The 18,562-nt window shown below is 38.2% G+C and overlaps 1 protein-coding gene, 1 non-coding gene and 1 pseudogene across 2 annotated transcripts; 2 read left to right on the top strand and 1 right to left on the bottom strand.

Annotated features, from left to right (window-relative positions):
* LOC113272464 overlaps positions 1–13,548 on the bottom strand; it is a 40,051-nt pseudogene extending 26,503 nt beyond the window's left edge.
* On the top strand, positions 9,325–9,428 carry LOC113276832. Its single transcript, XR_003324620.1, has one exon. It is a non-coding gene; the product is annotated as a small nucleolar RNA R71 (small nucleolar RNA).
* Positions 13,549–16,203: 2,655 nt separating the features above from the next.
* Positions 16,204–16,692, top strand: LOC113272465 (uncharacterized mitochondrial protein AtMg00810-like). Its single transcript, XM_026522293.1, has one exon. It carries the CDS (start codon positions 16,204–16,206, stop codon positions 16,690–16,692), a length of 489 nt encoding a protein of 162 aa, XP_026378078.1.
* The last annotated feature ends 1,870 nt before the right edge of the window (positions 16,693–18,562 follow it).

Here is an 18,562-nt window from a genome sequence, read left to right on the forward strand (position 1 = left end):
TGCATTATATTGTTTATATTTGCAATGGGATTTACACAGGTTGTACATATTCAATCTAAGAAGATACGTCCGTCAATTGGTAATTGATTACGAGACTTATTTCTTGTAGAATTCGTATTTTTAAAGATAGTTTACCAGTTTAACTACTTGGAAAAATTTCGATTGAATTATTTGGATACGACTAGATTGATCTTGGATATTGATTTTTGAGATCGTCCAAGTACTCTTCTTAACAATCAGGTTCACAGACTCTTAGTTTATATACATACTGATTAAAAAGAGGTAGAGATATAAACTCTATATACACATTATCAAGGATCACTAGTTGGTATACTTGCAGTTGTATTAGGTTTTATCCATACAGGTTTCGAACAAAAAAGTTGGTGGTGTATTAAATACCCTTATGTTTTCAGTCGTTACAGATTTAATTCGGTTTCAAGGAAGAATAAGGGTCGGTCCATAGGGAAGGAAGTCTAGAATATGGATGATGTGTTGAACTTCTTTGAAGATGTTTTGTCCATGTAAGACGAGAGAAAGCTTCTATAAGTGCTTGATAATTGACTGTCAAGTATCAAGTCATAGGTTGAGAAACCTATTTATTGCAAAAATAGTTAGTACATCGATATCTTGTAAGTGGTGACGGTTGAAGAGGAGTATAAGAATGGGGAAGTGGAAATCGTGTGTGATCTAATTCCACTTTGTGTGGGAGACTTGTTTGATAGCCCATCCACTATTCGATTTACTCCTTCTACTGCCAGCATGACTTACTCACATTTCTCATCGTGGATACATTGCACATCGCATGTGCTATAGGTCGCTAGACCAAAACCCTAGTGAGTATCCCTCCATGTGACATGAATTTGATGTCTCATGTGAAAGTCTGATTAACATATGTATTTTATGTGGTCAATCGCTGACCTAGTTAGGCTATGAGTCTCAACTAACAAATTTGAACATAGTCCATAATTCACGGTTATGATGGATGAAGCATGAAGTGTCTGCTGACAAAGCGAAATGCTTTGTGGACTATAGGCGTTGAGTCTGATGGGTCACTGGTGATTGTGACATATCATTGTGCTAGCTGAAGCATCAATGATTTGCGGATGACCTGGGTTGACAAACATGGTTTAATGAGATTGCTGAACCGATCATAAACCATCATGTTGATGAGTCAAACATTTGACAGGTGTCATATGAAGATGATTATTCTTGAATGATCATACAAGGGTCATCCTCGATCCACATGTCATGGGAAACTCAAATGACGAAGCAGAGAGATTATATTATTAAAATATTGGCTGACTGACCAATAAAATATTGACTGATGAACCAACTAGATATTGGTTGATGAACCAATAAAATATCGATAGTTAGATCGGTATGAAATACTACTTCTCAAAATATTGGTAGTTTAATCAATATGAGAAATATTGCTTTGCAGAGCAATTGATGATTGAATCAATAAAAAATTAAGTAAATATTGATAGATGGACCGAATATTAAATAAATAAGTAAAATATTGATTGTTGGATCAATATTAAATTATTGGTGTTTGAACCTGTTCAACGTTATGCACTGCAGAGTATTAGGTTCGAAATTCTAATTTTGATTGATGCATGATCCATGGATGATTGAATTAGTATCAACCAATGGGTGAGGACCGGCCATTGGTGGTGATGAACCGACCATGTGGCGTCTAGGTTCTTTGCTTAGCATTCACTAAAGTCATTTGCAGAGCATCTGGTGCAAGGATGAATGTTTGATTATAATTAAAACAGTGATATGTACAACATTAAGTAGTATGACATAATTTTGGTTGAAGGAGGAGCGACCAAAGGGTGTTAGAACCGGACATTGGTAATGGTGGGACCAACTATTGATGTATGGATGATGGTCCAAGTTGATGGAAAGAGTTTGAATCAAATATGGACTATAGATGATTAACTAGGTGATTAATAAATGAATGAGATGGGACTGTCTATTGGTAGCCAAAGGACCAGCGTGTGCACGTGTCACCATGTCATCTACGGACGATTCCTTAGAGTTTTAGTATTTTTTGATGTTCGATCGAGCATTATTTTGTATTTTCAGAAGAGTTTGATCTTGACTGAAACTCTTAGTTCTTCCCGAAGGACGAGGTATATTTTTGCTTGGAAGACCAACATTTGAAAATATTAAAATAATATATTTTATAGTAGAAAATCATAATGGTTGCGGGGTCATTTTCTTTGCCTCGGAGGATTTAAAATTACCGCCATGTATTGTTGCTTAGATAAGATACAAGACTTCCATTGTGGAACGTGAAGTCATTTTTTTTATGTTTCTGATGATGGTCAGAGAGAGATTTTCTATGCGATTTTATGGATTTAGCCTTTCTAAAAAATCATCCATCAACAGTGAGTCTCTCCATTTTATAGATTTTCAAGACTTTAGGTTACTTCGGATTCAATCTAAGATAACTTGAGATCCAAGCAAACACTTTCTCCTTTGATGAAATTCTTATTGGACATTCATGTAAGCATGTGAGAAGTCTGTCTTTGGTCGGTTTTCATCCAAGCAAAATTATTTCAAGTCTTTTCACTTCACAATTTTATTTAAGAGTACAATAATAAGACAATTTTGTTCCACAGGGAGATATGGGTTATTTAATTTTTTTTGAAAACTTATGTACATTGGGGTGATTTTGTTGTTAAAAAATAATTTAAATTAAAAACGAATGTTAAAAATGTTTTAAGAAAATATCAGAGGAAAAATCTAGTTAAGGAATTCTCCGTCCATCACTACACATGTTAATCAATCAAGCATTCATATTATCATTCACTCACTCATATCACCAATAACCCTAAAGTATCTCCAATCAGTGTCAACACTTCGGTATGTCTCCACAAATCAACAAATAACACAATCGCAATTATATGAATTCTTTTCCAACAAATAACCTGATGCTTATCGCTAGAAGATTCAACTTGAGGAAATCATTAAAGTCTATGAGACGGGTTATTCATAGGCAATACAGACACAATCATGGTATATTCAACCTAGGCTAAGTTTTACTTGTGACTTCCTTCACAATTCACATCGCTGCGCTAGTGATCACAAATTACAACTAATTATTAGAATCTTGATAAAATTACCTAAGACTTCTAATTAGTGATACATAAGTTATCATGATATTTAATTCACGACTTAAATATTCAAAACAACTAATCATATTACATGAACAAAATCATATAATTATTATGCTTAGTAAAACTTGAACGATAAATAAGAAAGTGAATGAAAAATCAATGCATTAATCAAATAACATGTTTGTGATTTTAGGTTACATCCCTAACCAATTAAAATAATTAGCTACTCATAGTTCTTGACAATCAAAGTAGAGAAAATATAATAAATTAAACTACAATAGTCGCAGAAGATCTTTGGCCACTGCTGCTTCTGTTGCTATCAACTTTCAGCTACTTCTGCATAAGTTGAAATCCTAAAGCTTCTGTGTTTATCTAGGAACTTTCTGCGAACAGGTTATGGGCATAAAAACTAGTGTGAGGAGGTATGTTTTGTTGTCTATTTGATCCTCTATTTATATAGTTTTTTTCTCCAAATTCGAATCTGATAACAACCAGGACCTCCTTAGTCTACTTGAAACCTAAACTCATATTAATTCACAACCGTTCATCTTGAAAATCAACGGAAAAACCACCAGTCGGTGGCTGTTTTCTAGATCTTGAAACTTATCTCAATTTATCTTCCACTGAATTCTCTCCCAAGTATCTCAATTTAACAGCAAACCAAATTTCGTAGCCGCCTCATGCACTCAAATCTCCTCAATTCGTCATTCAAATAGATAGCAGCCTCCATTATTCTCCACTGACTTATCGGTCACGTTTCGTAGTTCTAAAACGTATCAAACTCTACTAGTGTTAAGGATACAACTATTATCACTCAATCAAAGTCGTAATTGTAGTTGTATCCTCCAATTCTACAGCTGCCAAATTATGTTAACATTGTAACGTCTGTCAATTACGTAATTGAAGCATGCAAAATATGTAATATCTTTTTAATTAAAGTCTTATATGGCTCTATATAATGAATGAGTATCCACCGTATCAAGTGTGGAACATTTCACCGAATCTTCTTGTTCTAGCTTGGTATCGAGTTTGAAGATCCAAAACTCACGCTTCTCTTCTTTCTTTCATCATGGATGAAACATCAACCCTTCACCAAATTCATATCAACCATCTGATCAGTGTCAAACTTAACGACAACAACTATCTCTTATGGGTGACACAGTTTAAACCCCTTCTCAAAGGGTACAAGCTACAAGGTTTTGTTGATGGTACATTGGAAAAACTAGCGAGAACCATACCCAGTACTGAAGAATGTGTACAACCAACTACTAATTCTGCTTATGCAAAATATGAGGAACAAGATGGTGGGCCCGGAAGTGTGTGAAAATTAAGCGCAATAAAAACGCGGGCCTACAATAATACCGCAAGTGCACGGTCGTCAGTTGTAGCTCGTGCAAGTACGGGTCGATCCACAGAGACTGGGGGTGTTTGGAGTTTCTAGCTATTTGGGCTCTAAATTGCTATTGGGCTTCTAATTGTGCTTTGGGCTTAGTGGGTTTGTTTGTAATGATGAAGTGCTTTAGGCCTTGGGCCTTTGAATGATTTTGGAATGAACTGTGAACTTGGGCTTAACAGTTCAATTGTGAACTGGGCTTGGGTTTTTTTTGAGTTGCACTGGGCCTTGGACTGACAGTGACTGAGAATTGGGCTCAATGTCTTTTGATGTGAACTGGACTTGTAGCCCAGAATTGAACTGGACCTGAAGCAGCAGCAGTGGTGGCTTCAGCAGCAGCAGAAGCAGTGCACAGCAGCAGCAACAGCAACAGCAAGTAGTAGCAGCTGGGGGAGAACAAGGCAGCAGAGCACTAGGCCAATGAAGGAAAAGGGCAGAAAAGCCAAAAAGACCTAGTGCAGCTGGGGGAGAACAAGGCAGCAGAGCACTAGGCCAAGGTAAAACATGGATATTTACAATGGCAAAAGCAAACAGCACAAGAGTATTATGAGAAGGTGACAGAACAATGAAACTAAACAAAGAACAATGGAACCAAGGCCTAAGCCAAGGGCAGGGGTGTGAAGAAGTAACAAAACAGTTAAGTTGCAAGTGACTGTGAAAACAAAATGTGGGTTAAGCTAAGGCTTTGAATCCACCCTTGTGTCCTAGCCAAACAATGTGATCCTAGGTTGAGTTGAAAATCCTATGCATACATCTAGAATGGGAGGAAAACTAATTTGCTCACTAGTTTACCCCTAGCATTGACTGTCTTTTGACAGAACAATCAATCACAGGCACTATGAGCATCAATCTCTTCCCATTGCTCAATCAAAACACTGCACTAAGGCTCTAACCTAGCATTCCACTATCAGAAAGTGCACTAAAGCTTCATCTGAGCCTCAGCAGTGAACTCAGAACATAATTAACACTACAATGGAACTAAACATGATCATGTGAAATAACATAGCATTTAAACAACTAAACAATGAATGAAAATTGCAAATGAAGAACCCTAAAAATTAACAGTGAAATCAAATTGACATTGAGAATTAAATTAACCCAATTAGGGGGTTTCTCGGATGACCCAAGAACAACCTTTAACATCCTACATCACTTCCCTTTTATAGCTTACAACAAAATACAAAACCCTAATTCGAAACCCTAATTTTTTTTGGGGAAAATCAAATTCTCTCACCAATTTCCTGAATTGAGCTCGACCCATGCTTTGGGTATGTCCCCTCTGCTCTTCTGAAGCTTTTCCTGCCCTCAATTTTGTCTTCTCCTCGCTGTTGGTGAAACCCTAGCTCGAGCTTTCTTGTCAAACCCACACCTAGGGTTCAGAGATGTGAATTTGGAAAGAAGTCTAGGCTAGAGAGAGATGTCGTGGTGTTGTCGGTGGTTGTGTGGTTTGAGAAGAAGGTGTAGCTGGTGGAGGTGATGGAGTTGCAGAACTGTGGAGCAGCTCTCTGCAGTTTGGGGAAGATGAGAAGAAGAACCCGATGGAGAAGAAGGGTCCGTTTGGTTGGGTAATAGGGTTCGGTGACTAGGGTGTGAAGCAGAATCATCTGAAATTGATGAGCAGCGAGGAAATCCGTTGGATAATCACTTACTAATTGAATCGAACGGCACGATGTAAACAAGCTCTGAGCGACCGTTGGATTAAGTGATACAACGAAGCTGACGGCTCCAGATGGAGTTAGGTGTTGTAGTGTTGGTCAGATGCATCGAAATCTGATGCACGATGACGCAGCGACCGTTGGATGATGGAATGGATCCAATCTTACGGTTAAGAAGGAAAACAGGTTTGGGTATTGAATTTTGGGTTTAGGATATGGGTTTGGGTTTAGGAATTGGATTTGGGATTAGGTAATCTTGAGCCCACTTCTTCTTTAAGAACAATTTCTTCCTTTTTAAGCCCATTTTCATCCTTGCGTCTTCCATACCGCGTTCTGCACTTCTTTTCCGCTAGAGTTTCCTCCGGCTTTTTCCCGTGTCTTTGCTCTTTTCGCTCCGCTATTCATCCAAACTTTATTTGGTACCTAAAAATGCAAAATTAATTAATAAAAAGATTTATTCTTGAAAACAATGAAAATACAGAATATGGGTTAAAAATGGAGAATTAGAGCACAAAAGATGAGTTAAATGCCAAGAAAAATATATATAAATATGCACTTTTTAGCACTCATCAAATACCCCCAAACCTGAATTTTACTTGTCCTCAAGTAAAACAAAACTAAGGAAATCCTACCTATACCACTGTCGCTGGTCTCTCGAATGCATTTAGCGTATGCACTAAGCCTTTTAAACCACCAAGTGTCCCTAGTGGACGAGTGAAGTCTCGTGAAGGTTTGCTTAGAACGTACCTACAAAGTTCTAGGTCAAAATATAAGCTCAGATTCCATCAAATGTGACATGTGCAAGTCAGTTTAAGCTCACAGCAAAATGGAGATGTCAATCTAGCTATCAAAGGCACAATCCTAGCACTGATAACAAATAAAGACATGTGATAAGAGTATAAAGTGTATCTACACATGTGTAAAGAAAGATCGGATGTTATGACTACTAATCACCAAGAGATAGTTTCTCAGGCTAAGAACCAAGGTCGAAATCTAGCTAGCTGTCCGGACTTTACGAGAATTGTGAATGAGTTGGAGGTATTTCACAATTACTCGCGTTGTACATCAATGGCATACACCCTTCCTTGCTTATTACAATGAAACACAAAAGATGACTCTTTACATGACTCTTATTTACATTGACTACTCTCTTTTATTTTTGGAACAAGAGAGGATGGAATTGACAAATACTTGATTGATTTTTTCATTTTTTTTTTTTTTTTTTTGAAGAAGAAGAAACACTTTTGATACATATACAAAAGGAAACAAAAGATTACATGACACTTTGCAAGAGGTAGCCCTTTTTGATGCACCCAGTTAAATTCGATGGTTGTCTTTCTTAATGTAACCTCCACCTTCTATCCCAACCAACCAAAGAACAAGCTAGTCAAGTTTCGTTCAGTATTCTAAAGTGATTGGCAATCGTGACTTCCTATCAAACACCTTGAAGATCGAGGCTATACATGTATTGGTAGATCGTGCGCGTGCAAATTTCTTATCACTATGTGAATTGTGCTAGAATCAGGGTGCCTAAATATCTAGACTAAGACTCCTAATAATTACATATTTGCACAAGAGTCAACATTTCAAGGTAAATGAGCTCCATTTTTATGTTTTTTTCAATTTTTTATTTTTTTATTTTGATTTTTCATTTTTTTCAAAAAGAAGGAGTTCTTGTTTTCAATTATGGCATATTATCAAAGTATCTACTTTTCACCCCCAAACCTAAACTAAACATTGTCCTCAATGTTTCAAAATATGAACAAAATTATAATACAACATATGAAGAGGATCATGTTGAGTAGAGAAAAAGGAAAGAGAATACCCGATTTCGGCGAAAGCAATATTAGAACTTCGTTATTCAAGGAAAGAATCCAACATATGTCAGCCGAGATCATATTGGATTAGCAAAATATATACAAAAGTAACAAAAAGGTTTTTAAGAAATTTTATCTACTGGATTATATACAAAAATTCACCATACACTAACAATCTAAAGAGTTGAGGGTCAACCCAAAAGACAAAGTGTAGAGGTTTCAACAGCTTCACACAATAATAATATGATAGGCATGCAAGTGAAGCTGTGAAACAAAATGAGCTACCCCCAAACCTGGATTTTTCAACGGATAAAATTTTGGAAACAAAATCTCGCAGTTTTGGGGGTTCATCATGCACAAGGTCTAGCTCGAAATGAACTGTGCTAGGGACAGGCAAACATGCTAATTCCAACTGTGGCTCCTCAAAGATATTATACTTAGATGCAAAATAGTCCAAGAGGACTTGGGAAGCACACAGTTCCAATCCTAGATTAGGTACTCTCAGAAAAGTCGGTTTGACAATATGGGTACAAACCAAATCTAGGTTGGGTGGAAGGCCATCAGATTGTGACTTATGTAGGACGATAGGCACATCATTACTAATCACATCAACATCTCCTAAGTCTTCTACACGTGTCACAACATGCTTACCATGCTCACACAAATCAGAATCATCAACATCATCAGAAGAATTATTCTCATGCATCGGCAAATCAGTGGAAACATCACAACGTGACCCAGGTAGAGAATCAGACACAACAATTATATTTTCATGCATATTAGTGTCAACAGAAGATTCTATATTACCTAAGTCATCTTCATAGGACAGATGCACATGCTCAAAATCAGTATCAACATCACATGTATATGGAATACTAGAAGAAACATCATTCATGAAGGTCGAGGCAGAGAAGCCTAATGTATTTGAACCCAAAGGTTCCATAACATTTTCAGCATAGACATGTTCTTCTAACATAACATCATCATCATCATCATCATAGTAATATGCATACTTGTCCCTATTAGCAGTTGTGGTGTCATTAGTCAACTCATGTTCCTCTAGATTAGGTTCATATTCAATATCATACACATGAGAAGGACTAGACATGCTATTTCCAAAGTTCAATTCATTACCACCAATATCATGTGACAGTGTCTCAGTTTCCCTAATGGACTCCCAGTGACGGGTTTTCTCTGCAATCTCAGCTAAAAATTTCCATGCATCATCCACAGTTTTATCAAGAAATTCACCATTACACATACACTCAACCATGGCTCGAGATTTAAAGTCTAGTCCCTCATAGAGGATAGCGACAAGTCTCCACTTCTCAAATCCATGGTGTGGACATTCGCTCAACAAATCATTAAAACGTTCAAAATAGTCAAAAACAGTTTCCTCATCCAACTGGACAAAACAATTGATATTTTGACGAATAGCGATGGTCCTATGATGTGGAAAAAATCTTTGGAAAAATTGATTAGTGAGTTGTTCCCAAGTGGTGATTGATTGTGGTCTCAAACCGTAAAACCATGTTTTGGCCCTTTCCTTTAGAGAAAATGTAAACAAACGCAATTTCAGAGAGTCTTCGGACATATGATCAGGTTGCATAGTCCGACAAATTTGTTCAAACTCTCTTACATGAGTATAGGGGTTCTCAGAATCGAACCCTCGAAATATAGGAAGTATTTGTATCATGCTTGCATTTATTTTAAAAGGGGTATTGGTTTGAGGTAATACAATACATGATAATGGAATTTTTATTGTGGGATACATGTATTCATGGAGAGCACTAGGTTGGCCCATATTGAAAAGACACAAAGCCCACTATTTGGTTTTAATGGGTTTGGATTTTTGGGAAAAATATTTGGTTTTAATGGGTTTGGATTTTTGGGAAAATTTTGGTTTTTGAAATAAGGAGCAATTTTTTTTTTTTTTTTTTTTTTTTACACTTAGCCTAGCATAAATTAGCACAACCCATAAAAGAAATAAAAACAACAATAATAATTACAAACCCATAAAAGAAAGAAAAAGAAGAAAAAGAAAAATTATTACAAGCCCAAATAAAAAATAAAGAAAAACAAAAATTATTACAAGCCCACAAATTAAAAATGGAAGCCCACAGGTTGGGTTCTCTTAATGGGTTTAGGCTTACCTATAAAGCACAGTCCAGCTGTTCGGTTTGGTTGCAAAAGCCCAGTTGGGCTTTGGATCGTCCTAAGCTTTGGCTTTTCTATGGCCCAGTTGGGCTTTGGTTCAACTTCTTCACCTTCTGCAGCTTACAGCCCAGTTGGGCTTTGGATCTTCCTAAACTTTTGTTGGAGAGGCCCAGTTGGGCTTTGGCTCTCAGCAACAAGCTCAGACCAGCAACTCAACAATAGCAGAAGGAGAACAACAGCAGCACCAGAGGCTGGATGTAGCAATGGCCCAAGCTCCAGCAGCAGCAGGAAGAAGTAGCAGCAGCACCAGGGAGAAGAAGAAAGTAGCAGCACAGCTCAGTTCAGCAGGCAGCAGCAGCAGATCAGCAGCAGGACCAGGAGCAGCAGAGGCAGTTTACAGCTCCAGCACCAACATCTCCAAATATCCAGCAGGTTGCACAGCTGCAAGTCCTCAGCACCAGTAGCTTCTTAGCACCACAGTACTAAAGTATCAACAGCAACAGCAAAGAGCAACAAGCAGCAACATGGGCCACAACACCAGTTCAGGAACTTCAGCTTCACTGCAGTTCCAACAGCAGCTTCAAAACAGCACAGCCAAGTCCCCGGCAGCGGCGCCAAAAACTTGGTGGGCCCGGAAGTGTGTGAAAATTAAGCGCAATAAAAACGCGGGCCTACAATAATACCGCAAGTGCACGGTCGTCAGTTGTAGCTCGTGCAAGTACGGGTCGATCCACAGAGACTGGGGGTGTTTGGAGTTTCTAGCTATTTGGGCTCTAAATTGCTATTGGGCTTCTAATTGTGCTTTGGGCTTAGTGGGTTTGTTTGTAATGATGAAGTGCTTTAGGCCTTGGGCCTTTGAATGATTTTGGAATGAACTGTGAACTTGGGCTTAACAGTTCAATTGTGAACTGGGCTTGGGTTTTTTTTGAGTTGCACTGGGCCTTGGACTGACAGTGACTGAGAATTGGGCTCAATGTCTTTTGATGTGAACTGGACTTGTAGCCCAGAATTGAACTGGACCTGAAGCAGCAGCAGTGGTGGCTTCAGCAGCAGCAGAAGCAGTGCACAGCAGCAGCAACAGCAACAGCAAGTAGTAGCAGCTGGGGGAGAACAAGGCAGCAGAGCACTAGGACAATGAAGGAAAAGGGCAGAAAAGCCAAAAAGACCTAGTGCAGCTGGGGGAGAACAAGGCAGCAGAGCACTAGGCCAAGGTAAAACATGGATATTTACAATGGCAAAAGCAAACAGCACAAGAGTATTATGAGAAGGTGACAGAACAATGAAACTAAACAAAGAATAATGGAACCAAGGCCTAAGCCAAGGGCAGGGGTGTGAAGAAGTAACAAAACAGTTAAGTTGCAAGTGACCGTGAAAACAAAATGTGGGTTAAGCTAAGGCTTTGAATCCACCCTTGTGTCCTAGCCAAACAATGTGATCCTAGGTTGAGTTGAAAATCCTATGCATACATCTAGAATGGGAGGAAAACTAATTTGCTCACTAGTTTACCCCTAGCATTGACTGTCTTTTGACAGAACAATCAATCACAGGCACTATGAGCATCAATCTCTTCCCATTGCTCAATCAAAACACTGCACTAAGGCTCTAACCTAGCATTCCACTATCAGAAAGTGCACTAAAGCTTCATCTGAGCCTCAGCAGTGAACTCAGAACATAATTAACACTACAATGGAACTAAACATGATCATGTGAAATAACATAGCATTTAAACAACTAAACAATGAATGAAAATTGCAAATGAAGAACCCTAAAAATTAACAGTGAAATCAAATTGACATTGAGAATTAAATTAACCCAATTAGGGGGTTTCTCGGATGACCCAAGAACAACCTTTAACATCCTACATCACTTCTCTTTTATAGCTTACAACAAAATACAAAACCCTAATTCGAAAACCTAATTTTTTTTGGGGAAAATCAAATTCTCTCACCAATTTCCTGAATTGAGCTCGACCCATGCTTTGGGTATGTCCCCTCTGCTCTTCTGAAGCTTTTCCTGCCCTCAATTTTGTCTTCTCCTCACTGTTGGTGAAACCCTAGCTCGAGCTTTCTTGTCAAACCCACACCTAGGGTTCAGAGATGTGAATTTGGAAAGAAGTCTAGGCTAGAGAGAGATGTCGTGGTGTTGTCGGTGGTTGTGTGGTTTGAGAAGAAGGTGTAGCTGGTGGAGGTGATGGAGTTGCAGAACTGTGGAGCAGCTCTCTGCAGTTTGGGGAAGATGAGAAGAAGAACCCGATGGAGAAGAAGGGTCCGTTTGGTTGGGTAATAGTGTTCGGTGACTAGGGTGTGAAGCAGAATCATCTGAAATTGATGAGCAGCGAGGAAATCCGTTGGATAATCACTTACTAATTGAATATAACGGCATGATGTAAACAAGCTCTGAGCGACCATTGGATTAAGTGATACAACGAAGCTGACGGCTCCAGATGGAGTTAGGTGTTGTAGTGTTGGTCAGATGCATCGAAATCTGATGCACGATGACGCAGCGACCGTTGGATGATGGAATGGATCCAATCTTACGGTTAAGAAGGAAAACGGGTTTGGGTATTGAATTTTGGGTTTAGGATATGGGTTTGGGTTTAGGAATTGGATTTGGGATTAGGTAATCTTGAGCCCACTTCTTCTTTAAGAACAATTTCTTCCTTTTTAAGCCCATTTTCATCCTTGCGTCTTCCATACCGCGTTCTGCACTTCTTTTCCGCTAGAGTTTCCTCCGGCTTTTTCCCGTGTCTTTGCTCTTTTCGCTCCGCTATTCATCCAAACTTTATTTGGTACCTAAAAATGCAAAATTAATTTATAAAAAGATTTATTCTTGAAAACAATGAAAATACAGAATATGGGTTAAAAATGGAGAATTAGAGCACAAAAGATGAGTTAAATGCCAAGAAAAATATATATAAATATGCACTTTTTAGCACTCATCACAAGACCAAATACTCTTAGGATGGATCCGCTCCTCCTTATCTGAAGGTGTATTAGGTCGTGTATCAGGTCTTTCTACATCACAAGAAGTATGGGAAGCTCTTCAAAAGAGATATGCACCAAAAACCAAAGCTTATCAAATGAACCTGAAAAGACAACTACACAGTCTTCGCAAAGGTAACAGTTCAATGCAATATTATTTCTCGAAAACTAAGCAACTTTTTGATGCACTTACAGCCTCAGGAAAACCTCTCTCTGAAGAGGATATGCAGCAATCAATTCTAGCTGGACTAGATCAGGCTTATGACTCTATTATCACATCCTTAAGCACTGTCGACAAGATCCACATGGATACTTTTCAAGCTCATCTGCTTTTATATGATCTCCGTCTTGAACAACAGTTAGCCGTTTTGCAACAACCATTAGCCAATGTTGCTGCCTCAGCAAACTCCAGGCCATTTCAGAAGAAAGACCAAAGGAGATACTCAAACAATCATCCACAAAATCAACCCAACCGTTAGCCTAGAAACATGTATCAAGGTGAAGGTCCCTGTGAGATATGCAAACGCGAGAATCATGATGCTCGATTCTGCTGGTTTCGTAACAAAGTTGACAACTCAACTCACAAAAAGCAACCAGCTGCATACTTGGCTCTACTTGGTGATCCTGCTGATAATAACTGGGTGACTGATACAGGTGCAACTCATCACCTAACTGCAAATCTCAATATTCGGCATGAGTATGATGGCACTGAAAAAGTGCATGTAGGAAATGGTGAGGCTCTCCGTATCGAAAATATTGGTAATGCCTCTTTTACTCATAACAACAGATCTTTTCAGTTAAACAATATTCTTCATGTTCCTCAAATAAAGACCAACTTACTTTCAGTCTCTAAATTCTGCAAAGATAATAACGCCTTTTTTGAATTCTATGCAACGTATTTTGTTGTGAAGGAAATCCAGTCGGGGACAACTCTGTTGCAAGGAAGACTTAAGAATGGGCTCTATGTCTTTGATGTTGTTCGAGAGATTCAACATACAACACCAGCTGCTCTTCTATCCAATACAGTCCCTCTATGGCATCAAAGATTGGGTCACCCAATGCTTCGTACTATTTTTAGAATGATTAAAAATCTTTCCCTTCCTGTTGCAAATAAGAAGTTTGATTATTGTCACTCTTGTCATATGAGCAAGAATCATAAACTTCCATTTCCTACTAGTAGTAGAATTATTGATGAACCTTTGAGTTTAATTGTTGCTGATTTATGGGTCTCACCACATGTTTCAAAAGATGGTTTTCGATATTATCTTCTTCTTCTAGATGTTTACTCAAACTACACTTGGATTTATCCACTAGATAGAAAATCATATGCTTTTCCCATCTTTATTCAATTCAAAAAGCTAATAGAAAATCAAACATATCATAAGATCAAAGTCTTTCAATCAGACAATGGTGGGGAGTTTAGGAAGTTCACTGCTTTCCTTAATAATTATGGTGTCATACATAGGTTTTCTTGCTCTCACACATCTGCACAAAAAGGCATTGCTGAAAGACGCATTAGACATATCACTAAGTTAGGATTAGCTCTCTTGTTTCATGCTTCCATGCCAAAATCCTACTGGGTAGAGGCTTTCTCTACTGCATGTTATCTTATTAACAGACTACCTGCATCTCAACATGAGACCAAATCTCCACTACAACTCTTATACAACAAAATACCTGATTTCTCTTTTCTAAAAGTCGTTGGTTGTCTATGTTATCCATACCTTCGCCGATATGTCTCTAATAAGCTTGAACCAAGATCACTACCATGTGTATTCATTGGTTACAGTGTTGCTCACAAAGGATATCCATGCTTACATGTACCTACAGGAAGGTTTTATATCTCTCGGCACGTCAAGTTCTTAGAAACAAGCTTCCCATTCGCTGCCAGGCAACAGGTATGTACCACTAAACCCGTTTCTAAGTCATCCATATCCACCAAAATATTTTCATCATCCACCTTTTCTACTCAATCATCTAAGAACATTGTTTCTCAACCACCCTCTCCTCTGCTACATACTCCACCAATGTCGCCTATTGTGGATAATATGCAGTCACCACCTGTGTCTCCCAATGTGGATAATGTGCAGTCAACAATTAATACAGCAGCATTAGAATCTGCAGCATCAACCACTTCTGCAGCAACAACCACTTTACAACCACACTTCCCTCTACATTACAGTCAGCTCACCAGCTCCACTGCCTTCATCAGCTCCACCTCAACAAAATCATATGATCATTAGGGCTATAGATGGTATCAAGTAGCCGATCAAAAAACTTTTTCTCACAGCAACAAAATATCCTCTTCCAGAGACAGCACTCACCTCCCCATCTTCTTATACAGAAGCATCAATAAATCCAATATGGATACCTCCTATGGATGATGAGATCAATGCACACATTCGTAATGGTACTTGGAGCTATGTACCATATGAGTCGTGGATGAATTTAATTGGTTCGAAATGGATTTTCAAGGTTAAACAAAAAGCAGATGGTACAATTGACAGACCAAAAGCTCGACTAGTAGCTAAAGGACACAGTCAAAGAGAAGTTTTTGATTATGACAAAACCTTCAGTCTTGTGGTAAAACCAAGTACTATCAGACTTGTCTTATCAATTACAGTGTCAAACAGTTGGTCTTTGAGGAAATTAGATGTTCAGAATGCTTTCTTGCATGGTGTTCTGACAGAAGACGTTTATATGAAACAGCCAGTTGGCTATGTTTACCCTGACTATCCAACTCATGTATGCAAGTTGAACAAATCCATCTATGGATTGAAGCAAGCCCCACGCACTTGGTTTTCACGGCTAAGCACCTATCTAATTGAACTGGGTTTTAAAGGTTCCAATTCAGATGAAGTAACTTATTTCTTGATTTATGTCGATGACATTATAATTACAGGTTCCAATTCTTATCTTATTACAAATCTAATAGCTTCTCTGAATGTTGTCTTTGCAGTTAAATATTTAGGTGACCTCAGCTACTTCATGGGCATATAAGTTATTAAGCAAAAAGAATCAGTTCTATTGAGTCAACAAAAATACATCACTGATCTGCTTAACCGCACAAAGATGGATGCAGCAAAACCAGTTGCTACTCCCTTGGCTGTGAACACTAAAATCAGCAGAATTGGTACACAAAAAATTGAGGATCCAACTCTCTATCGCAGTGTATGTGGAGCATTGCAGTATCTACATCTCACTCGCCCTGATATTGTTGTCACAGTTAACAAAGTGTGTCAGTTCATCCAAGACCCTTACATCGATCATTGGGAGCTAAATAAATGCATACTCAGGTATCTCAAGCACACAGTTCAACATGGTTTGGTTTTGCAAATATCTTCAGATATCAGTCTTCATGCCTACACTGACTCTGATTGGGCTGGGAGTCTCGATGATCGCAAATCCACTAGTGGATATTGTATCTATTTTGGCAATAATCTTGTATCTTGGAGTACAAGGAAACAAAAAACTCTTTCTAAGTCAAGCATGGAAGCAGAATATAGAGGCATAGCCATAGCAACTTCTGAACTAATATGGCTTCAATCGTTGTTAAAATAACTTGGTGTTGAATTAAGAACTCCGTCAATTTGGTGTGAAAACTTGGGGGCTACATATCTCATAGCTAATCCAGTTTTTCATGCTCGTATGAACCACATAGAAATTGGTTATCACTTTGTGCGTGAAAGAGTAGCAAACAAGAAACTTCTGGTATCGTTCATCTCAACTAAAGATCAAATAGCTGACACACTAAGGGTTTGTCAGTACCAAGATTTCTTTATCTCAGAAACAAGTTGAACATTAAACAACTCATGTACAACTTGAGGGAGGATGTTAAGGATACATCTATTATCACTCAATCAAAGCCGTAATTGTAGGTGTATCCTCCAATTCTACAGCTGCCAAATTATGTTGACATTGTAACGTCTGTCAAGTACGTAATTGAAGCATGCAAAATATGTAATATATTTTGTAATTGAAGTCATATATGGCTCTATATAATGAATTAGTATCCACTGTATCAAGTGTAGAACATTTCACCAAATATTCTTGTTCTAGCTACTAGTTCTTATCCCAACCCTTCCTTCTTTGTCGCTGCCAAGAATACGCAGCTGCGGACTCTTCTTCATCACCGATAGCAGCCAACAAATCATCATGATACCCCCAGGCATCAACACACACTACCTTCTCATCTTATTTTGTAAACCACAGCTCTTCAGTGGCAGCATCACTACTACATATTTTATAAGCCACAACAGACTCAAACTCCTCCATTCTTTCTCATGACTGCCATCACCAGCGTCAATGCCCATCGATATGACATCACATCACTATCTTCATCATTGCTACCTAAATACATCACGATCAACTCCATCATTCTCTGTCATTGTCACTGACAGCAACATAACAACAACATCACAATCTCGAGTCTATACTTCATCTTCTTAATCCCTACAAACCCATTTGAGCTCACTAAAAGCTCAACACTCCATCTTTGCGAGAGGATCATAATGGAAACAACTCGAGCAGTAAATATTCATGCATAAGAAACTGCACGTGCGGGATGTTTCAGTTTGAATTGAATAGGGAGGTGGAAGCCCTGAGTAAATGAGGCATCTTCCTTTAACATCATTTGAATTTCAGCCTCCCCCTTTGCAAAGTACCTGACTGTATTTAGTAGTTCTTTTGTAACATGGATGCCCCATAACATAATGGATTCCCCTTAACATACAAGGGGGTGCCAATAGCATCCTCCATTGAAATGACTATTTTTCCCTTTTATTTCCAAAGTTCTCGTTTTGCTCATAACTTCTTCATACAACCTCGGAATAATCTCATTCTTTCGCAGTTGTCTTCGTCTTTTCTTCCTCTTCAAGATGAAAAGTAGAAATCCTGTACTTGAACGAGTTCAACTTGGTCTTTGGCCCTTCTCCACTTGTAGCTAGTTTCTTTTATTGCACAATTAAGTGCCAATTCACTTCTTTTAGATGATTCACCTAATAAAACACAAATAAGAGAACACGAGCGTAATAGACAATAATTTGCAAGAAAACCAAAAAATACTAGCATAGAATTAACACCAAATATATGTAAAATATGCACTTATCAGTCTTGAAATTACACGGAAGAATATACACTATGGTTCGGGGTTTTGGAACCGTGTATAATGACAGTTCCTATTGGAAAATATGCCTTTTGAACTTTCAAGCATATGTCGTGTTCATTAACACTCAATAATTAAATAATGGTTCGCAAACACAAAATGATTTAGTGAACAAAGTTATCTTAGAAGTGTTTATACGAGTTGTAATAATGCCAAACATATTTGTCAAAATAGTTTATGAGCATCTACTTAGTCCTGTAGACCTATGGACCACTTAGTGAACTCAAGCGTACCCTTAGAAATTCAAGAACTCAGATCCCAGGGGTA

Source organism: Papaver somniferum, chromosome 4 (genome assembly GCF_003573695.1).
Source record: "Papaver somniferum cultivar HN1 chromosome 4, ASM357369v1, whole genome shotgun sequence".
Lineage (NCBI taxonomy): Eukaryota > Viridiplantae > Streptophyta > Magnoliopsida > Ranunculales > Papaveraceae > Papaver > Papaver somniferum.